General features: G+C 29.4%; 1 protein-coding gene across 8 annotated transcripts in view; it reads right to left on the bottom strand.

Annotated features, from left to right (window-relative positions):
• LOC117179880 (TLD domain-containing protein 2) overlaps positions 1 to 24,715 on the bottom strand; it is a 461,266-nt gene that overhangs the window by 36,613 nt on the left and 399,938 nt on the right. For 7 of the 8 annotated variants that reach the window (XM_033372057.1, XM_033372055.1, XM_033372056.1 and 4 more), the window contains 3 exons: positions 24,110 to 24,276; positions 19,646 to 19,808; positions 14,543 to 14,768 (listed from right to left, as the gene is read on the bottom strand). In XM_033372057.1, the coding sequence (XP_033227948.1) occupies positions 14,543 to 14,768; positions 19,646 to 19,808; positions 24,110 to 24,276 (556 nt within the window). Of the gene's footprint in view, positions 1 to 14,542; positions 14,769 to 14,902; positions 15,032 to 19,645; positions 19,809 to 24,109; positions 24,277 to 24,715 lie in introns of those variants that run through there. The other variant, XM_033372062.1, reaches the window with a different exon arrangement.

The raw sequence follows: 24,715 nt of genomic DNA, 5'->3' as shown, positions 1-24,715 counted from the left end.
AGTCTTTCATCCGCAACAACAAAGTCAATTATACTGCGGCTATTTCCTTTAGACCAAGTGTACATGTGGATCATTTTATGTCTAAACCAAGTATTTGTAATAAACAGACCCCTTTCTAAGCATAGACCAACTAATTTATCTGAAAAAAAGTATTTTCCACCAAAAAGAATTTTCAACCGAGAAAGATGACTATTCAACAAAATAGTTGTGTTTTAAACCTAGAAAGATCAATCTTCAACCAATGGCATAATTTTCAAACAAAAAATATTATACTTTAACCAAAAAAAGTTGTCATTTTATCCAAATAGTTGAATTTTCAAACCAAAAACGCGAATGTTCCTCAAAACAGTTAGATTTTCAACGAAAAAGGTACAGTTTAACAAAAAATTTAATTTTCAAAAAATAGTCGAATTTTTAGTCGAAAAGAATGAACTTTCTACTAAAAAATGAAGACAAAAAAACCGAGAAAAAAGGGAAAATGGCTTGAAAACAGTAGGAAAATATAAATTAAAAAAATTAAAACTTTGAATGCAAATTCGATTTTTCGCATTATTTCTTTAAAAGTCGCAAAAGGTTGAACAAATTTGCACGATCCGAGCCCTGAACTTCATGAAAATTTGTAAAATTTATAAAGAACAAAAGGTTGAGCTAATTGACTATTCATGAGATCGTGTCATTAAACAAGTGTAGACTTGCAATGAAGAAGCCTTAATCTCCTTTGACAAGACGAAACAGCACACTTTCAAAATGAGAATATCTGATATCGTAATTCGTAGTCGACCTTGACAATACATTCTCCCCGATTATCAAACATTGATCAATTATTTTAGCTTTTATTTCAATTACCTGTTCATTCTTTGAAGATTAAAAAAATTCTAATTTGAAGAAGATTGGAGATAAACTGATAATTTTCGTAGAAAGTTTAACGACCATGTTTGGGGAAAATTTCGATTTGACCTGGATAGATTATAGATTCTCATTATTGCGGGATTCTCTAGTGTCTGCCTCACATTGATTGAAATCTTTCGACATTAATAATCATTTTTAAAATGAATTTTCAAAAGTAAATAAGATTTGGTTATCAGTTCAATTTTTGAGTCCGGAAAGCGAAATTCCAATAACTGGAAACAAATTGGATCATTAATTAAATTCTAGGTAAAAAATGGAATTAAAAAAGGGATTTAATTTATTATTTGGCCATTTGTGACATATTCTCTTGATTGTAAAGTCCAGATTTTTTGAAAGTATTTTTCTAATTGTAATCAATATAGGAATAAAAAATTTAAAAAGCATAAAAATGACTATTTCAGATACCTATTGTTTCTGCTTTTGTTTTTTTAATACTTTTTAATTAGTTTCTAATGTATTTTTATAATTTAAAAACTTTCATACGTTCAAACAATATTTTAATGCCAGCTAAAAACGATTATAATGTAAAATAATAGAAAGAAACAAAAAAATATTCACGAAAATAGAAACATTATGAAGATAACATTTTTTTTAAATAAGCAGTTTGCTAAAATCTAAAATCAATCCATATAATAATAAACTCCAAATTGATTATAATGTATTAATTAAGATTTTTGCAAAATGTTTCTACTACCACAACTAACATACTTATCTTTTCTCTGAGATGCCGTTTTATTAACTTTCTTACATATTACGATGGTTTCTTCTCAGAAATTATTTCTTAAGTTCTTTTTTGAACAGAATTCATCTTTGTTTATTAAAAGTTTCTTTTTTAGTTCAAAATGTAATTATCTTATTGAAAACTAAAGAACTTTCGTAGAAAATCATCCTTTTCATTGCAAATTTTTTTTACTGAAAAATCAACTAATTTTTTGAAAAATTCTTCTCTTTCCTGGATTAATTCAGCTGTTTTTGATTTAAAAATAAAACTTTTTTTTTGTTGAAATCATTTTAGTTTATTTTTGATGAAAATTTATCTCTTTGGTAGAAAATGTATCTCTTTTGTTGAACATTCGTCTTTTCAGGTTACAAATTAAACATTTTCGTTTAACAACTTTTTAAAAATTTAAAATTCATTTTTTGAGGGAAAAAATTCGAGTGTTTTGTAAAAGAATCGTTTTCCTGGGTTGAAAATGCAACAATTGTGTGGACATTTTTTTACTTAAAAACCTTCTTTGGTCAACAAATGTAACTTTTTGGTTAAAAATAAACTTTTTTATTGAAAATTCATAATTTATGATAAAAAGTTCAATTGTTTTGCAGAAAATTCGGCTTTTAGGCCTGAAAATTTAACAATTTAGTTGATATTTTTTTCTTGACGTAACAATCAAATAATTTGTTAGACATCATCTTTTCAAATTAATTCAATTTTTTCTTACTTAAAATTTAATTTTTGTTGTTGAAAAATCAACTACTTTATTGAAAATTTCGTCTTTTTTGGTTGAATTTAAGTGTTTTTAATTTAAAACGAAAATCTTTTTAGGTTTATAATTCAACTACGTACTCGGTTAGAATTTGATCCATTTAAAAAAAAAAAATTTTGGTGGAATTTACCTCTTTGGTTGAAAATTCTTTTTATTTTATGTATAAAATTAATCTTCTAAGTTGAAACTGAATCTTTTGTTTGAAAAATTGACTATTTGGGTAAAAATTCGTAGAATTCATTCATAGAAAATGCAATATTATTACTTGAAACTTTTGGAATTGGAACTTTGTAAAAAGGGGGAAAATTGGTTTAAAGTCCTTGAATTGAGGTGTTTTAAAGAATTTTTTTAAAATTTGAAGGGGGCAAGAACAGATTTGGTAAGAAAGGATGGAATGTGATTCCTGCAATAAACAAAGCATATCAATTTTAAAAACATTATGGCGCCAAATTTAAATTGGAAGATTTTGTGTCCGTTCAAATACGAAAAAAAGTTATGAGATGATTTAAATTTAAAAGCAATTTAGTGAATTACTTTTTAGGAGGAAGTGTGATTTAGCGATCACTTGAGAATTTCGAGACTAAAAGTTGGTTTGAAACAATAAAACTGAAGGTGACTAAAGGTTGAGAACAGCTGACATCAGCATTCCGAGATCTTGAACATTTTAATCGCGTGGAAGTTACGCATACGTTTGCGCAGTTGCGTAGAATATAAAATGTAAACATGTAACAGAAACTCCTCCAAAGGTAGAATCTGTGAATATAAAAAAAAATTACGAACGACAGAATATTTTCAGAATAACAATTTTTTATTGTCTGAGCTGAGTCAATAGAAAAATTATGCCAGAAACTTGTTTCAAAAATCATTTCCCAATACCTATTCATTAATTCCGCATGTTATTATCAAAAACCGAAGTAAAAGGTTTTAAAATCATTTCAATTTGAATGAAAAATAATTTGCGTCTGAATATTATGTGATAATTCTAGAGAGCGTTTCTTGTATGCAAAACGGAAAGAGAGATTTTAATATCACAGCTCGTAAAAATAAGAGCGGAAAGTGATGAGATAATTTTTTGGTAAATATAAGCGCACCCACAGCTGGATGTAATCACGCCTGATTATATAATTTCTTTTGTGAACCGGAAGCTGTAACCAGAAGGAAAATAGTGCAGATTTATAGAGATTCATCAGACTCGGGGATAATTGAATTGGTAATATTCACCTTCGTAAGTTTATCTGAATAAATCATTGTTGAATAGAATAGACACTTTGTTGCGGTAGGACTTTATAAATCCACCCGTTCACCTTTCGAGGCAACGGGAAAATGTGTCACGTTTACGTAAACAAGAACAGAATTCAGCGGAGTAAACAATTTTCAAGTTCATTGGTTTGAAGCTTTTAAAATAGATGTCTCGATTTATTTATATAAAGCTCGATTTTAATTTAGAATTGCCTCACATCAGTTAAATATATAAAGTTAAAAATTGAATTGACAAAACAATCTTTCGAATTTAAAAGTAAGTTTGAAAACATCAAATATTTAAGCTTTTAAATTAGAAAAACATCTATATTAAGCTAGGTGAGCATAAAAATTCAAAAACGTTAACCCTACACGGATCCTGCGGGGGACAAATGTGCTCCACGCGAAATTCAATTAATTCTCCTGAGCAAACATCTCTGATTTTTTGGTGCAGACCCTAACCATAATTCAGATCGACTATGCTAGAGTTCGGTGAAGTGGTTGATGTTGCCGGTTGTTCGCTGCCTGTCAAATAAAAAGCAAATGCTGAGCGCTTTGGGCACATTTATCCCCCAGCGGATCAGTTACGTTCGAGTTTCGTCACGTTAAGTCAATTTCATATTTTCATGTAAATAAACGCATGTGGTGTCTATTTACAGTATATCATGGTATTTTATTGTTTCGAATTGATTTTTTGTAATTTAAGTGAACATTATATGTAAAAATGACTAAAAATGTGATATATATCAATGTAAATTTGTTTTCTTTAATTTTATTCACTCAGCACTCATAAATTCCAATAATAAATCAATTAATAAATAACAAATGAATAATTTTTTTTTTATCAAAGATGTCCAGATTATACGAACTAAAAAGTGCCGATACTGTGACTACAGTGTCGCGGGAAAGAGAGCGAAGTTGCAACCGACCTGTGTGTGACGAACATAGGGAGGTCTTGTGCAACCTCTGCACCGAAGTATATTCAGCTTATATGATGAAAAATTTATTTTAATTAATTGTTTTCTAATTCAATTTTATTTCGAGAATTAGTTTGAAAATAAAAATAGTTTTTTATAAAAAGCCTTCTTTTTTTAATCCTGATGAATTTTTCCTATCTTTCAAACTTACTTACCGCTTTTCATTGAAAAAAACTTTTTCTTAATTTTTTTATCTTAATTTAAATGAAACCATCTTATTGTTCATCAGAAAACAAAGAGATTGACCTATTATATATTCAAATTATTTATAATAATAAGAATTCTGCCCGCACTTGATATTTCTCATTTTCTTAAATTTTCTAACTTCGAATGTTCAAATAAATATACTTTTTGGAAAGAACCTAATTATAACCTACATCACCTTAAGGTGCAATTTGTCTTCTTCAAAATAGCGTTTGAAATTTTTAAATTAGTTTATTATAAAAGCAATGACATGATTTGTTCCAAAAAATGTCAAAAACACGATTTTTCGCGATTTTTATTTGTTTAAACACTTTTTTCAACATTTTAAATTCATTGAAACAGGATGTTGTATGCAACAATCTCTTCGACATTAAAAAACAAAGAGAATGGTGTATATTAACATCTGATTCCGATGAAAGGAAAAGATTGTGCACAAGGAAACAAAAATAGGGGACATTTATCACCCACAGGAGCCGGTGAGGACAAAAAAATGTATAGGATCCGTCTAGGGTTAAAATCCAATTGCATTTTAAGAGGCTTAGAAAATCGAAAGTCTTCACATTTCGTGCCACAATCACCACAAAATTGAACAGTCACACTTACACATAACCTATGAGTTGAAAGTAACGTTAGCGCGAAATTTAAATTGCAGGATTTCTTAAGTCATCGAATCTTAAACACTTTTCACATCTAGAAGCAACTAAAATGGCAGTCCGTAAAATTAACAAAATTAGAAACCCTGAGAATCAATATCTGTCAGAGTTCAATTTCCACATCCCAGAGAAATAAGTTAATAAAATTAAATTCAAAATTCATCAGGGTTGTTAACCTGACTTTTGCATGACTAATTTTTATTTTTACCTGGCGGATAAACATTCTTCTGTTCAGATATGAAAACAACATACATTTCCAACCAAGAAGATTTATTATCCACAAAAAGATGCAGTTTCAATAAAATACATGAATTTAAAAAAAACCTGTTAAATGTTAAACCGAAAAAAAATCAATTTGTCAACCAAAAAAGGAATTTTCAACAACAAAGTTTGATTTCCAACCAAAAAAGATTTCTAACAGTTGATGAAAACACAAAATCCATCCGAAATGTTGAATTTTGAATCCAAAAACAATTTTTCAACAAAAAATGAAATTTTAAACCCAAAAATATGAAAAAAAAAACGATCGTATACCAAAATAATTGAAATTTCAACCAATAACAACCATTTTTAGAAGGATTTTTAACAAAATATTTGTATCTTTAACCAAAGAAAACTACTTTTGAACAAAAATATTAAATTTTTAACAAAGTAAACAAATCTTCAACGAAAAAAACTAATTTTTAACGAAAAGTCTAATAGTTGATATTTCCACCAAAAATTAATAAAAAATTCTAATAAAAGACAGTTGAACTAAGTCAAATAATACGCATTTTCAATAATAAAGTTCAATTCAAAACAAAAACAGTTTTATTTTCAAATAAAAAAGAAGGAATTTCAACAAAAGAGTTGAATTTTCAACCAAGAAAATTTTTATAGTCAATAAAGAAAACCAATTTCATCATGAGTGTTGAATTCCCTGCCAAAAAGATAATTTTTCTAAAAAAACAGTAGAATTTTCAAATCGAAAACAATTACATTTTTAACCAAAAAGAATGAACATTTAACAAAAAAGACTGAAATTTTAACAAAATTGTTATATATACCATTAAGCCATTCCCCTTTTTCTGATCAAGAATTCTCGTGTTATTTATGTAAATAACACGTTCGTTTCGCAACACTGCTCCGACCCAGGTTGCTGATGAATCTCTCTAGCAATCACCCCAAGTGAAGATCCTCACAAAGTCGTTCCCCACTTGGGTCTATTAGTGGCCAAGGTCTTTTGTTTCAGGCGTCATTCACTCTACTGACACTCTTTTTATTAACTATTTGCCGCCATACTTTACTGTCCTGGCATACTTCTCTAGCTTCTTTTATGTCCATGCATTTTTTCATGCAGGCTCTCGTGTTTCTGTGACTTCTTATGCCTCTTCTAACTAGGGTTTCATTCACACATTCTAACCATTCTTTTCGCGGTATACCTCTGGGCACGCTGTCATTTACACATATTATTCGCATGAATCTCATGTCAATTGCATTAATTTTACTCTTATCTTTTTCTTGATAAGTCCGTGTCTTGCTACCGTATAGTACAGTCGGTTCAAATATAGAATTATGTATTGCCATTTTAGCTTTATTTGATATATTTTTTATTCTGAGAAGGGGACCTGCTCTACCAATAACCTTCTTAACTTCGTTTATGCGTCTATCTATTTCCTCATCTATCTTCCCGTCCCTAGTAAATAAGCTACCAAGGTATACGAACTTATCAACTTGTTCAATTCTCTCATCATTTAATAAAATATTGCACAGTGTTTTCTCACTCTTTCCTTCGAACACCATAGTTTTTTTTGTTTTATTTGAGTTAATTTTGAGGCCTATGCTCTTCATGCTTGCATCTAGTTTATTCAACATTCTTTGTTCTTCGTCGAACAGAGCCATTCTTAAACACTTGTCCATAAATAATATAAATAACCATATAGACGTAACGCATCCTTGTCTAACTCCTTGAATAATATCGAAACAGTCACTCAATTTCCCATTCACTCTTACACTCGCTTTGCTACCTGTATATATTGTTTTTATAGCTTGTAGGAGCCATCCATTGACTCCATACTCTTTCAGGACTTCCCAAAGTTTACTTCTATCTACCTTGACAAAAACTTTTTCTAGGTCAACAAATACACAGAAAACTTTTTTTCTACTCTCAAACTTTTTTCTGTTATTTGCCTTAAGCTTAACATTTGATCCGTACATGACCTTCCTGGCATAAACCCACTTTGTACTTCCCAAATATCTGCTTCTGTTATTTTCATTATCCTAAGAATAAGTATTTTTGAGTATATTTTACTTACGGTACTTCATAAGCTAATCTCTCTGTAATTATTGCAGTCGCTTTTATCTTCCTTCCTCTTGTATATTGGTACGATTATCGCTTTTTTCCAATCGTCTGGGACGTCTCCCATCTCGAAACATAAATTTATCAATTCGTACAGTCTATGTGGTATGCACGCGCCACCGTGTTTAAGCATTTCAGCGTTAATACCGTCTACCCCGGCAGCCTTACCGTTTTTCAAGTTCTTAATTATATCCCTAACCTCAGTGACACAGACTTCCTCAACTGAGTTTTCTATCGCATCGTATTCAACATCGCAGTTGTGGTGTCCTATAGCTTCATCTCCGTATTGTCTCCTAAAATAGTCTCTGAAAGCCTCTAGTATTCCATCTGCATCATATACCATTTCCCCCTTACTATTTCTCATGTTGACAACTTCTGTACTTTTGTTTCCTTTCATTTTTTTATAAAGCAGTTTCTTGCTTCCTTCAAAGTCGTTTTGTATTTTCATCTCTTCTTCTGCTCTAATTGTATCTTCACACACTTCGATCGTACATCTAACAAGGATATCCCGTAACATTGTCCAGGCGCCCTCTATATCTTTGTTTTTTATACGGTCCTCCCATGTTGCCCTATCTATGCTTTCCATTATCTTATTTTGGAAATCTATTCGCACATCCGGTTTCTGTAGGTTCTCAATTTTGATTCGCATTTGTTTTGTTTTCTTGATTCCCTTTTTTCTCCATTCCCGATCGAAGTGAATTCTTGAGATCAGAAGGTCCCCTAGTACTAGTACCTAGTACTCTTTCTGTATCCTGATTTTGGATGCCCCCTCATCCGTTCATGTCTCCTAGTAGAATTATTCTTTCCCCATGTTCGCAATTTTTTATTGTGTCATTTAAAGTGCCCCAGAAGGCGTCTTTTACTTCGCTAGGATCACTATCAACTGGCGCGTAACATGCTATGATAAACAAGGTATATTAAGCTAGCACCTCCACAATCGAATTTTAAAATTTTTCATAGCTCAGAATTTTCGGGCTATTTTTGGGATTTTTTTGGGCTGCAATGAAAAATTTTGGACTCCTTTACTTTTTTCAAAAAATCAATTTTCTTGTGGAGGTGCCAGCTTACATTAACCCAGCACCTCCACTTCTTTAAATCACTAAATAATAAAAATTAAATTACACCAGAATTTTGGGTTTTTGTTGGGCTCCCAGAAAATACCCACTTCGATTTTTTGGCTCCAACACTTACAGTAAAAAATTGACCCCTTTGTAACACGCAGATACGAAATTGTCAAAAAATAACTTTTATTAAATTTTAGAGCTTGAATAGAGTGTCTCATTTTTGGGCTTTAACCCTTAACGTCAAAAATCAACCCTTCTCTGCCACGTGGATACTAATTTGTCAAAAAATCAATTTTTCTAGAATTTTTCAATAAAAATAAAGTCTCTGAATTTTGGGCTCCTAGAAAAAACCCGCTACGATTTTTCGGCTACAACCCTCAACGTCAAAAATCAACCCCTCTCTACCATGTAGATACCAGTTTGTCAAAAAATAAATTTTTGTAGAATTTTTCAATGGAAATAAAGTCTCTGATTTTTGGGCTCCTCGAAAATACCCGCTACGATTTTTGGGCTTCAACCCTTAACGTCAACAATCAACCCCTTTTTACCACGTATATACAACGTTGTCAAAAAATAAATTTTTTGACGTTAAGGGTTAAAGCCCAAAAATCGTAACGTGTATTTTCGAGGAGCCCAAAAATCAGAGACTCTATTTCCATTGAAAAATTCTAGGAAAATTGATTTTTTGACAACGTTGTATATACGTGGTAGAAAGGGGTTGATTGTTGACGTTAAGGGTTGAAGCCCAAAAATCGTAGCGGGTATTTTCGAGGAGCCCAAAAATCAGAGACTTTATTTCCATTGAAAAATTCTACAAAAATTCATTTTTTGACAAAGTTGTATCTACGTGTTTGCGAGGGGTTGATTTTTGACGTCAAGGGTTGAAGCCCAAAAATCGTATCGGGTATTTTCAAGGAGCCCAAAAATCAGAGACTTTATTTCGATTGAAAAATTCTAGAAAAATTGATTTTTTGACAGAGTAGTATCTACGTGAGTTGATTTTTGACGTTAATGGTTGAAGCCCAAAAATCGTAGCGTGTATTTTCGAAGAGCCCGAAAATCAGAGACTCTATTTCCATAAAAAAATCGACAAAAATTTATTTGCAGACAAAGTAGTATCTACGTGGCAGAGCATGATTGATTTTTGACGTTAAGGGTTAAAGCCCGAAAATCGCAGTGGGTATTTTCAAGGAGCCCAAAAATCAGAGATTTTGCCTTTTGTCATTAAAAGTTCCAGTCCGTTCCGAGGCTATTTTGTAGTTTGTATTATTCATTGTTTAGATTATACGTCCAACTATCACCTTTATACAATAAGTTTATTTTCTGAGTCCAAATCATGTCAAAGTTAAGTATCAAATCGTCATATGGTGGAGATTGTAGTTATAACGTCAGTCCCACCAAAACTTCAGTTAATAAGGGAGGGTTGGAAGAGGGGGGATGTAGAACTGGAACCGAGAGAGTCGTCTTGGGTTCAAAATCTCAGCGTTATTTGTAGTTTGTAAGTTTAAAATTTCTTTTTTATCGTTCTAAAAAAATTAAATCGTTCATTCAAGTATCACAGTAACTCGAAATATTTTTTTTATTAAGAGTCCAATGAAAAATGAACCCAAAAAATACGAATTTTCTATGAAACAGTTCAATCTTCAACCAAAGCAGATTGATTTTCAAATCAAAAAGTGGGAATTTCAAAAAAAGAGTTGCATTTCCAACTAAGAAAGATGTTATTTTTGAATTTTCAAAAAATAAAATTGTTCATTCAAGTATCACAGTAACTCGTATTATTTTTGGATTAAGAGTCCAATAAAAATTTATCTATCCGTTATTAATAGACATATCGCGCAATTGGAAAAGGTCTTTGAGAAGTGTGTGTTGTTATTGTTGTTTCTTGTATTTTTCAGCATGCTATCCAAGGCGCCTACCTTGGATCATACAATATGTATAAAAAGTTCCACTAATAGGTGAAATAAAAGTATCCAAGGGGATAAGATGCAAAACTACATCCAGACATGCATGCACGATTATGTGAGTTGCAATCTCGATTCAAGTGCCGGTGTAGATATAGAATATGGATTTTCAAATTTCATGAATTGTCAGTCCGCGCAGAGAAATAATACGTGCGAGCGGAGATCGCCAACGGAAGTAAAAATTAATCCATACAAGAAGAGTTCATGTAAGATCCATCGACATTGATATACCACGAAGCGACATTATCATTCGCAAAAAAGTCACCTCGAAGTTTCGGACAAAAGTACACATTATTTTACTGATAAGGCTTGTGTCCACAAATGATGTCACGCACTTAAGGATTTTTCTGTATAAACGCAATGTTCATTGACGGGGGGGGGGGGGCGAAAATAAAAGCATAGCGTCATTTATGGACGTAGCCTAAAAATTAAAATGCAACGTTCATTATCAAAATAAGGCGATCCAAAGATGTAAATTAACTATTCATCCGGACAATAATTTCTTTTCCATCATCAAACAAATGACGTAAAATCGAGTTTTATCTATTTATAGAAGTTCTCGGTAAATTGTGAAACTAATTATTAAGTACCTGGGATTTTCGAGATTTTATCTATAAACGGATTTCTCGAGACTTTATCTTCGTGGTATTCAATCTTGATTAAAGGATCGAAAAATTGAGTGAGAGAGGAAACTAATCTATTGAGGGACATCGATTCATATAGGCAAACACAAAAATGTGTTACAGATACTAATATCAATAGTCATTTTCAAAATAATGAAAAAACATTCTTGCTGAAAGTAGAGGCTAAATTCTCATAAATTTTATTTTTAAAAGTTGTGCTCATAAGCAGTAAAATAATAAATTATTATTTAAATTTCGCGCTTAATTCATGAGATCATACTCTAAAAATGTCTGGCGCCAGATTTAAAATGGAATATTTTCGTTTTATACCAGTGGGAGCAGTACTTTTAAAATGGGTTATATTCATAATATAGTTTTAGTCTCTAGTTCAAGATAAAACAAAATGATTTTGAATATTGTGAAAATGACTCTATTGCGATCAATCCTTTGAGGAAATGATTTTGATAAAAATTCGTCAAAGGTTCGAAATGCAATTTTGCAGCTAAAAAGTGAGTGTTGACATCGATATTGTGCCTTCCAATAGCCAAAGAGGTTGTACCTCTGAATCCTGGGGCTGCTCATAATAATACTCGGCGGATGCTGTTGTCTTCAGGATGGTGTAGAGCTTTACGTATGGAGCCTTGATCAGCTGTTATACGAAGGCAACCCCAAATGTCAAGTTCATTTTTTTTCTTTATTATAAATCTCTGAAACCCTCGCATCGAAAAACTGCTCCTTTCATTTTCAAGACAGGCTAATGTTTTGCTTTGAAATTAGAAACAGTTCCCGGCGATGCAAGAGTCAGAAAATATATACCGACGAGAGTTTCAGCGCCAAGGCAAGATATAATTACGATTGGTCAGTTCTTTCAGATATCCACATTTCCAATTGGCACTAAAGACAAAATTCTACCCATTCTTTACAACATTCTCGAATTCAGGGTGTCTACTCAAATCCTGGTAAAAAAATTACCTGACAATTCCAGGTTCTTCCAGGTATAATTTTTCGCGAGTTTATTCTACTTTTTTTTTAGTTTCTAGGAGTTTAATTAAAATTAAAAGTTATTCTTCAATATTTTAGCACGATAGGTTAATTGAATAATTAAATAATACTTAAAACATATATCATCATTTGTTTGTTTTGTCTCGGAAATGTATGAATTTGAATTATAATAATTCAAACCAATTTTTATTTGATCTAATTGTACTCAAAACTAAGTTCTTATTTAGGTCAAATAATGTGGATACTATATCAAATTCAATTTATACCGCTTAAAATGCCGAACTTTTCAAGTACAAATTTGGATTTTTATAAAGACAGATGAATGTTTAACTAAATAGTTGAATTTTAAACCAAACAGATTAATTTTCTAACAAAAAACGATTTAAAAAAAAACATTATTTCACAATCAAACATTTCAATTTTCAATTGAACAATACAATTTTTCAAACAAATCGCTGAATTTTGAACTAAAAAATATTAGTTTTTAATCAAAAACAGAGTAGTTAAATTTTCAAGTTAAAAAATTACTTTTCCACTAAAAAACAGATTTGTTTTTAAAATAAATAAATATTATTTTGAACTAAGAAGTTTTATTTTTAACCAAAAAGATGAATTTCTATAATAGCCAAGATATAATTTAACAACAAGATTAATTTTCTAAGAAGAAAGACGATTTAAAAAAAATGTGAATTTTCAATAACAAAGATGGATTTTCACAACAACAACAAAACATTTTCCAACCAAACTAATTAATTCCCAACTAAAATGATCAATCTTCATCTGAAATATATAAATTTTAAACAAAAATGATGAATATTTAAATTTTTTTTCTACTAGTCTAAGATCGAGATTTTTTGAACATTTATTTTTATTTCTAAACTGTGGAAAAATTTGATAAAAACTAAGAATAAAATTATTTAATGTGAATTATTGTTGTGAGGAGATGATTCTCGTTTTTCCGTTGCTTAGTGGCTAAGAGCATCAGACCGGCAAATCATCAATCTTTCATTGAAACAGTCGATTTTTACAATTTTCAAGCAAGAAGATTAATTTTTACCAAAGAAGACGAATTTTATAGAAAAGAATTGAAATAGTTGTAATTCCATGTACAAAAAAATAACTAACTTCAAAAATTAATTTTCAAACAAAGTGATGAATTTTCAACTAAAGTAATGAGTCTTAACTCTAATAATTGAATTTAAAACCAAAAACATGAATGTTTGACTAAAATGATGAGGTCTTTAACAGAATCCCTTAATTTAATTAATTTAATTAATAAAAACAAACAAATTTTCAATAAAATCGTTATTAATTTGCAGCCAGGGAAAAAACAAATTTTCAACCAAATTGCTTATTTTTCAACCAAGGAGATGAATTTCAAAGTAAAATGATGAATCTTTAACAACAACAAATTATTTTTAGCAAAAGAGTAACTCTCAAACAAGTAATTAAATATTCATTTAAAAAATACGAATTCGGAACAAAAGATCTATTAGTTGATATTTCAACCAAAAATATTAAAATTTTTAATAAAAAAAATGAAATTCAACCAACAAGAACAATTTCTAACAAAATACATGAATTTTCAACGTGCTTGATTTTTTAAATGGCAATATTACCATTTAAAAAATCAAGCACGCTCTAGGAAAAATTCCCTGACTTAAAAAAAAATCCCGGACATTTCCAGGTGTTTCCAGGCATAGAGAAATTCCCTGATAATTCCAAATTTTCCAGGTAGAGTAGACATCTGGGAATTTAATTAAAACTTCAGGAGAATAATAGTCACTGAAACTCTCGCTCGATGATCCATCGATTAATTAGCAATCTTGTTCGCCAATCGACCGACGAATCTATTTTGAAAATGGATCATATGATCTCATCGTCCAAAGTCGCTAATGAAAATATTAGATGGGGAAAAAGAGAGTCATGGGCAGTAGATAAATCATAAACTAAACAACAAATCCCCGAAGCTGGGAGGAAAACCCGAGAGCGTATCAGCGGAAAATAAATCACTTAATGTTGCTTCTTCAAATGAAATAAATCTCTGAAAATAGGAGCTGGGAACAAAAATAAAGAGAGACTCACCTCCCAGGACTCGCGAGTTAGTTCGGAAATGTCGTCCCCATCGCTGTTTCGGTTCTTATCGTCCTCTGCATTTTCACCACCCTCTGCATCGTGGGGTGAGAGTTCCGGGGAAAGATCCGTGTCCGTGTCTGACAGAATATAACCACGTTCTATCCAGTAATTTTCGTCCAGCTCACCATAAAGCGAAGGAACCCAGGCGTGGATGAATTTGTAGAGATCGTCGACTCTGAATGGAAATAATTATTTAAAAACCATCAAATAAAAAGAAAGTAATCCAAGAAATAAAAAATATATGGTAGGAAATTAATTTACTTTTTGATTTTCTAATGAAAGATCTTTAAAGAGAAGTCGATGCTTTACCTGCGAGTCAAAAACGACTGCACGTTTCCGACAGAAGGCACTTTGAGATAATCGTAGAAACGTGACATTCTCCTCAACATAAAGTTGACCTACGTATCTATTTGCGATTAGTTTAAACGAAATTACGAGAAAAAGGAGACGAAGCTAAATGTAGCTATATGCAGATGCAAATTTAGCTATTCAAATCCTAGTCTTTAACATGACTTTTTACTCATGCGCGTGACCTGCGGTCAATAATAAATTACTAGTTAAATGTTAAGCAGGAATCAATAGTTCAACCTGTTCGAAGCAGAAAAATAAGTGATAATTTATTTACTTTAAAAATTCGCTTAACGACAATTTAAACTCACATATGAAAGGTGCACAATTTTTGAATAGTTCAAAATTGAAAGTCATACGAAAATAGAAAGCTCAATAGATTTCGAATTTCAAATTCAAGAAACATTCAATTTTTAAATGTCCCGAATAATTACTTTTCAAACCAAAACTGACTATCTCAATTTTCCGTATCAATTTTCCTTATTCTAACGCAAAATAATAAATCGAAACAAAGTAAGAATTTTTTAATTCAAGTGAAAATGAAAGGGAGCCTCTTTGGTGGAATAAAGTGGAGGCCGTTTGGTATCAAGGTCAGAACAAGTTGGCACGAAACTCAGGTGTTATCTAGCCTGACCTCACAATCGGCAAAGCAACAGCTGTATTTGCGATTATTAACATTCGTCGATTATTCCTTAAGCACTAATTGCAGGCTTTTTTATATCTTAAAAACTCCACGAAGAGAGTTTCTCTGCCTTATTAGAATCGATTATCAATATCTTTCTTCTTTTTATATCCTTTCCGATTATATCACACGCGTGCAAATAAAACGACACAAAACGTTTCTACATTTCAATATTCGCTAAGCCGGAAAAATGATGCAAGAATGGAGTCAGTCAGCTACTTTTTAATCACGTGGTTCAGATAACACGTGAACAGAACTCGAGTGTTGATAGGCACGAGCAATTCCCGCGTTTCTTTTTTATTTTCAATTTCAGGGAAAAACAATTTTTAATAAGAATAAAAATCTTGCATAAATATTTATTTTTAGTTGACCAAAAGATATCAATTTTCAAATAAAATGATGGAATAGTTAAATGGAATAGTTGAATTTTAAGCAAATAGATACATTTTCAACAAAAAGGTCAATTTTCAATTGGATTCGTTAAATTTGAAGTTTAAAAAATCAATGTTCAACAAAAAAACGAATTTTTAACAAAATAATTGGTTGAATTTTCAACCAGAGATGAAGGTTAAATGAAACTGATTTTTTAACATAGCAGTTCAACTTTTACCCAAATACTTGAATTTTCAATCAAATAAGATCATTATCAACAGAATAATTCAATTTACAACCAAAGAGATTAATTTACAATTAAAATGGTAAATCCTTAACAACATAATTGATTTTTTTAACGAAGTAGATCAAATTTTAACCAAGTAGTTTAATTTTTAACCAAATAAGATGAATTCTCAACATTTAAATAAGAAAACAATATTTTAATTTTAATTAAAAAGCAGTTGAATGAATCCCAAAACGATTAATTTTCAACAAAATAGTTAAATCCTTAACCAAGAGAGATTCATTTACAACCATACAGCTGCATTTTCAACAAAAAAAGATTGATTTTTTTACCAAAAAATATGATTTTGAACACAACAAATCAATTTTCAAACAAACAGGTAAATTTTCCACAAATATTTTGAACCAAGAAAGATGCGTTCTAAATGAGAAATGTAATTGTTGATATTACATCTAAAAATGATTTTAATTTTAATTCAATAACAGTTGAACTTCGCCAAATCGAATTTTTAACTAAACTGTTGAAACCTAAACAGATTCAATTTCAACTAAACAATTCAATTTTTAATCAAAACAGATTTCATTTTTGTCAAAAGAGACCAATTTTCTACAAAATATTTTTCTACTAAACAGATTAATTTTCAAACAAAAGTGACGAATAATTTTCAACGAAATAATTACACTTTCTCCCAAAAAGATGAATTAAGATTATGAATCTTCCACCAAAAAAAGGAATTTCTAACTAACTAGTTAAAATCTTAAACAATTAGTTAAATTTTCAACTAAAAAAGATGAATTTTCAACAGTCAAATAAAAAAAACAACATTTTTTTAGTTGGAAAGCAGTTGGATTAATCTAAAAAGATAAATTTTTAGCAATATAGTTCAATCCTCAGCCAAAACAGATTAATTTTCAACCAAACAGTTGCATTTTCAACAACAAACAAATTGATTATTTTTATCAAAAATGATAATTTTTGAACGAAATAAATAAAATGTCAAGCAACTAGTTCCATTTTTCAACAAAAGCAATAATTTTTTACTAAAAAAGAAGAATTTTCAACAAAATCCATCAATTTTCAACCAAATAGTTGAATTTTCAACTAAAATAAATAAATTTTCAACCCAAAAAGCAAATAGATAAATCCTCAAACAAAACAAATTAACTGTCAACCAAGAATATTAATTTCCTGTCAAACAAGATTCTCAAAAAAAGTTTCATCTTCAACCGAGAAAGATGAATTCTAAATGAAAAATGTAATTGCTGATATTTTAACTAAAAAAAAAACAACATTCTACCATAAAAGATTAATTTTCAAATATCTTTCAAACTGACTAAAATTATTCCCATTGTCCCAGGAATTATAAGAAAAATTGTTTAAATTCTTGAAACCTTTTAAAATTCTTAACAAACTTCTACAAATTATTTTATAGCAAAAATAATAATTTGAAAATTTCCCATGAGTCTTAAAAAAAGTGCTAATCTCTTGAAACCTTCTAAAATTCCTGAAAAGCTTCTTTTTTTAATCTTCAAAAATCTACATTTTCTTTTAAAATTTAAAAAAAGTTCATATTTTAAATTGTTTTAAAATATTTTCAAAACCTCTATATGTTTCATAAACTTAGATACACGATTTTTTTTCAATTTCGTAATCTTGCAAAATTGAAGAAGTTTGCTTCAAAGTCTTTTAAACTATTTTTCGACCCTTTAGGAAATCATTTTTAATGTTTTGAAATCTTTGTTAATTTTCTAATAAATTAATTTTTTAAAATAAAAAATCATTTGAAATTTTTCCAGGAATCTTAAGTCATTTTTGTATGCTCTTGAAACCCCTGAATCTTCTTTAAACTCTTCTTCTTTCAAAATCTTCAAAAATCTACTTTTTTTTCATTTCTTAAAATCTTCTCAAGATTAAAATTATTTCTGAATATTTTCAAAACTTCTAAATAACTTTAGAAATAATAATTTAGTTTTCTTAAAAAAAGGTAAAATCCTGCAAAATTAAAAAAATTGTTTTAAAATCTTCCATATTCTTTTTAGAACCGTTTTGAAACATTTAAAACTTAAATTAATGTTTTAAAACATAACCTAAGTCATTGAAAATTGATGGTCATATGACTTTTTTTTAGATAGGGTCACGATTATCAAGATCATGAGTAAAAAATTAACGACAACAAATTACTATTTTATTCAAAACGATTTTTTCTATGTGAGATTTGAATTGGAAAATAAGAAAAAGGTCGAAATGTTGAAATATCGAAAAAATGATAGAACCTAAGAAAATGATTTAAAAATAATATAAGAAATGTTTTAAGTTAGGTAGAAATCAGAAACCTAGACTAAATGATTTTTTGTTTAAAAGAGGATAATGAAGTGGTAGTCCAATGGATAATTTATTTATATTGCTTACTATTGCGTCAATTTACAAATTATTATTTTTGTTATTCAACAAATGAATGATTGTAAGAATTCGTGATAGATTTGCTGTCATTTGTTTACGTCTAGGTGAAAGAAAAATAGCTTTTATGTTTTTCAATCAACTTGAAGCATTTATTATACAATAAAATTGATAAACAAATAGTTATTTCTGACTTATGAGCACACAGGTTTTTAAAAATGCTAATTTATCTCTATAAATTCAAGATTTTTAAAACTAATCATCGTCCGCAAAGAATGAAGTAGGCTCTTAAATATAAAGTAATAAATTGAGGATACATTCGAGAATTCGATGAAAGAGTAACTGTTCAAAGCAATTAAATTAGCATATGTATAATCCTGACTCCACTAGCATTTTTCGGATGAATATAAAGTGAGTTTATTGGGCTCTAATTCCGAAAAATCCACTTTTAAACAAAAGCAAACTAAAAAAATATCGCGTTTTAATGCCAACTGAAGCTTGACTTCCGTTCTAATTTTCTGACGTCATAGTGAAATTCAAAACAAAGAGGACCTAATGATATTTTTTCACTCAAGTTTATAAATATCACGACTTGTGGTAAATCCAGTCTATTTTATTGCCTGGCTTAACAGACTTGTGCGGTAAATTTAAAATAGCGTCAAAAAATGGCCAGTATTTAAAGCTGCTTATATTTATTTTCCTCTTCTATATTTCCTTGCTGTTTCTAATAATAACGTTACAACGTCCATTGAATTTATTTATATGATAAAATTTGTCAGACCCCTGAACTTATTAAACAGAAAAAAAATGAACATTTCAATGACTTTCTTTCAGAGCTTAAGCTGCTTAAATTTAAACACAAGTAAAATCCCGCTAATGAGGACCAAGAGACCGAAGACCTTTTTTTAACTTAGATTCCCAAGTGAAAAGAAAATTAGATAAATGAAAAAAGAGCAAAAAGAGCAAAAACGGAAAAAAATTAACGAAAGAAAGACAAATCTCTCACCTGTTGCGTGGAACACTGAACCAATATTCAGGTCGCAGCTTTTTCTTTCCGTAGCTCATAATTGGAGTTGATCTCGGTATTTTCTTGTCTTTCGGCCTTCCAGTTCGAAGTCTCAGGTACAATGGAGGATCCTCGCAGGAACGTGCAGGCCGTGGAATCAATTCTACCGCAAGAAAACAAAAAAATGGTCAAATTTCTAAAAAGAATATATATGCATATATATTAACTTGCAATCAGTAGCGCATCAGCGTACAAATTTAATAATTCATTGAAGCTCACAGTCTTTTACAACTTCACAAGACGTCCATCGAAATAGTCAGAACTCACACTGATAACAAAATAATAGGAAATTTATGTTTAATTTAATTTTGACACGGCCTTAAACACAGGCTTCCTGCAGAAAATGAAGCTGCAGTTATTAGAAAGAATTGAAGATAAATAAAAAGTGAATTAAATTATTGGCAAAAAATTGTAGGGTTATTTAATATTGAGCTACTGACGAGACTGTAATTTTTAATCTTTAAAAAACAGAAATTTAAAAATCCAGGGTGTCTACTCTTATGTGTATATAATTTTGCAAGTTTATAATAAATAATATTTTTGATTAGTTCATGTAAATACTTAAATATGTAAAATTAAACAACTGTTTTTTCATTTGTGAAAATAACTTTACGACTAATTAAATAAATAATCCTAAAAACGTAATTAATCATTTCTTCATTTTATTCCTAAAGTCCATGAACTTGAATAATAATTCAAACATATTTTTATTTTATCTTCATATATTTAAAATTCAGTACATAAGACATTTCAAAACTTTAAATGAAAAATATTTTCTAGATGACTAGCACCCTGTAAAACCTGGGGGAATATGGATATTTTTCACGAAAATAGACCAAATTTAATTTAATTTTAAACGCTTCAAATTCCTAACATTTCAAGTAAAAATATTGCATTTTCAACAACATAGATGAATTTTTAACCAAATAGGTGAATTTTTAACCAAAAAGATGAATTTTGTACCAAAAAAATATACATTTTCTGCAAATAAATCAATTTCGAACTAAAAAAGATCAAGGTTCAAAACAAAATATGGAATAGTAAACATTACATTAAAAAAAAATATTTCAAACAAAAAATGAAATATAAATTTAACAAAATAATTCAATTGTCAACTAAAGTGATGAATTTTTAATAAAAAAGACGAATATTCAACAAAGTATATGAATTTCCAACTAAAAAGGATACAAGTTCAACTGAACACAAAAACATTAAAAAAAAACTAATTTTCTCTAAAGAAATCCCTGATTTAAATAAAATCCCGTGACATTTCCAGGGCTTTACAGGGACCTAAAAATGCCCTGTCAATTCCAAGTTTTTCAGGTTTTCCAGGTGAGTAAACATCTTAAAATCTTCTCTTTTATCAATTGTTTTTCAATCTCTGAACAATTTTCAGTCTTTCCTTTCTAGTTAGTACTCACTTTTTAAATGACAAAAGTGAGTAATTTCGTTAATTAAAGTTACGTTTTAATTTAAGTGTTAATTAAAAGTGCAACAAAAAAAATCTTAATTTTGCAATTTAAGATCGGTTCAATCTTTCAATCCTATTACTGTGAATCTAGCAGAAGTAATTAGATAATTACCTCATTTACGTGCCCTTATTTACTCAATTATGACTTACATTTCTACATTTTCAAATGACAAATGACTAAGTGCAATTAAAATAATAGTGGCTAATTTAAAATGCAAATTGTGATAATGAGAGAGTGAAAGCAAAGCAGGGTTGCCCGAAATTAAAAAATTAAATTGACGATAAAAAAAATCTGAGACGATCATTGAGTAAAAAGCGAAAAAAATTGGCATTTATTCGCGACCGTAAAAATAAATTGAGAGAACAAAAATAAAAGTCACAGGAAGCTGAATGAGAAACAAAATCAACAGAAGGAGTGAAAGAGAGAGAAAGAGAGAGAAGCAAACATTTTGGATCGAAAATCGCGGAAGGGGAGCAAGAAATGCAATTACAGTATGAACCTACCGAGGCCTTCGAGTTCGGGAAAATTAGGTGCTTGGACTAGAGGGACAACAGAAACAGATGAAATTTCAGCATTAGTATGAATATAAATCTCCACGTTCATTATGAAACTCGTTGTGAAATTGTGAGTCGATGCGATATGAGTTTTCTCGAATTAAATGTTCCTTAAAATAAAAATGCAGGCCTCACAGTTGCAGGAAAGAAGTAGAGTATCTTGATTGTTACAATGATTCTCGAGATGAATTATTTACAACGAGTTTCATAATATGAAAATTCATTGGAGCAAACTCAGGGACCACAGCGCAACAGGAGCTCAGAAAAGGGAAAATAGGGTAATTTTCTCACGAAAAAGGGCAAAGAAGATTAAACATTTGATTTTACATGTAAAAAGAAAAAACTTTATTTACTGTTTTATTTTTTAAATAAGAAATGCTATGTTATTTCATCAATTAAAAACGTATTTTTTAATGATTAATTTAGAATTAGAATATTTAGAATTTAGAATATTTTTATTTAATGACTCGATAATTTAGACATATAAAATAAAAGCTTTCAACAATTTTTAATTGAGCAATTTAAAATTAAATGCCGTTCAACTGCAAAATTTTAATTTTAAGCTTTATAGATTTAACAAATTAAAGATTTTTTGGTTACAAAATATATATCGTCACTATCATTTACAACGCTCTAAATTAAACAATGAATCATTCAATTTTTTCAGTGATCAAAATAATGTAATTTTAAGCAATTTTATTTAAAAGACATAAATAATTAATTGTTTTTTTTTAATTGAACACTTTTTGATTTAGAAGTTAAATTATTTTAATTTTAAATTGTTACAAATTAATAATTGTTACATTTTTCAAAATTCAACACTTCATCTTAAAATTGTTGTTAATATTTTAATGAAACAATTTAAATTGTAAAGTTCGAAGTTCAAATTTGGCACTCTGAAATTTAACAAATCACTGCTTTCTACTTTTAAAAAATGCAGTTTCAAATTTTTTAGTTTTGAATATGTGATTCATAATTGCTCATTTTGATTGAACAAATATTTCTGAATATTAAAAAATTGTACTTTTTTAATAAAAAAAGGTATTTAAATTTGAATACTGTAATTACAGTTCAATTCTAAACATCGCATTAATTAATTTATATTTAAATTTCATCAAATTAAAACGTTTTTATCCAAAATGTTCAATTTCAGTTGCTTCTGTTTTAAGTTAAAAATGTACGTTTAAAAATGGAAAATATTTAAAGCAAAAGACTGTAGAATTACGTATTGTAAACTGAATGATCTTATAATTGAAAAAGTTAAAGAATCAAATTAACATTTAAAAAAATTGAAATTATTTTAAATTGAATTATATCAGATGATATAACATTTGTAATATTTCAAGTGATTGGGAAAATATTTCTCCCGAAAATGGTTAAAAACTGTTTTAAAGAATTTCCAGTTTCACGGTCCAGCGGCCCACCTAAAAATATTTAATTTGTATAGATTCAGAAAAAAAAATATTTTGGCCTTAAAGTTTTATTAAAATCCTAAATGGTTCAGTTAGAAATTGGTCAATTAAAAATTTGTTTTCAAATTGTTCAAGTTAGACAATTTAATTTTCCAGTTGATCAACTTGGCATATTCTATTTTTTAATAATTAACTTTGTATATTTTTATTAAAAAGTGTTGACCTTTTAATGCTTTAATAAAATTAATATAAATATAAATATATATATATATATTAACTCTTCCAATTTTATGTTGGATAACGAGTTTCATTTCCGGGTTTCACATTTTCAACGCGTTTTGAAACGTTTCAGCTTCCAGTTTTTTAAAGAGTATTTATTTTGAATGAACTAGTTTTGAGCACTTAACACTTGTTAAACTTATATAGTTATAAATTTGATACGATATATTGTCTCGGATTTTGATACATAAGTAATTTTTTTAAGTACTTCAATATTATACAGATGCGCTTTATTCTTTTTATAGACGAAGCTAAAAAGTTAATTTTAATTAGAAAACTTAATTAACAACATTTTAAATTTTAATTTTAAAAAGATAAATTAATAATAGATAATTCTGTAACTTAATAAAAGAAAAACTTTCTCTGCTCGCGGTAGCACATTCTAGTTTTGAATAGAACAATTGATGTTTTTTTTTCGAGAATAGGGAGATAACGGAAAATCTGAAAAAGATACAAACACCGGGGAATAGGGGAAATACTGTGATCCCTGCAAACTCTATATTACAAGAGCAGTTAAGAAGAAGAATTTTCATTTTTTCATCTTCTCGTATATCTCAGCAAAGACAATTCAGGATCTGCTTCAAAAAATGTTAAGCTAATGAAACGGAGCACTGATTCGTGAGAAAAACTGATTTTTAGATGAGATTTTGAAATGGTTATTATGTTAAGAAAAAATTGAAAACTTACTGTCAAAGCTGACGAAAAGTTCGGGCATGTCATCGACGGAAACCATGCTACGATAGTCCAATTTTGGTGGTGCTGTGAAAGCTTTACCTCCTCGGCTGCTGTCAACACTGCTGCTTCCTGAAGAAGTTAGAGGCTGCTGTCGAATAAAGGTGCCCACCGAAGATCGTCTAGAAAAACTATTATTTTAGAATCCGATGCAAAATTTAGGAGCAGTGCTTCAAAATTACGATTTCTGGTCTTCTCCTTTTGAAAATGTAGCAGAGTATCTACTCAAATCTTGGAAAAAATGCCCTGACAATTCCAGGTGTTTTCCAGGTATCTCAAGTTTTTTCCAGGAATAATTTTTGATAGTACGAAGCTATTCAAATATTTCGTATTTTTTGAAACAATTTACTCGGAATATATATACAGTTTCGTGAGTTTATTATAAATAGTATTTTTCGGGGGGTTTCTAGAGATTCAATTAATGTTTAATTTGGAAAAGCTTTGACCAATTACATTATGAGTCAAGGGAAGGAAAAGAACAGTTTAGAGAAAAAATAAGAAATATCAAAATGGGAGAGGGAAATGTGGACGAGGAGATGGAAAAAATGATAGGAGAAATAA

The sequence above is a fragment of the Belonocnema kinseyi genome, chromosome 9 (genome assembly GCF_010883055.1).
Source record: "Belonocnema kinseyi isolate 2016_QV_RU_SX_M_011 chromosome 9, B_treatae_v1, whole genome shotgun sequence".
In the NCBI taxonomy this organism is placed as follows: domain Eukaryota; kingdom Metazoa; phylum Arthropoda; class Insecta; order Hymenoptera; family Cynipidae; genus Belonocnema; species Belonocnema kinseyi.
Note: the sequence above shows the minus strand (reverse complement) of the source record. Positions and strands in the feature narration are given on the sequence as shown.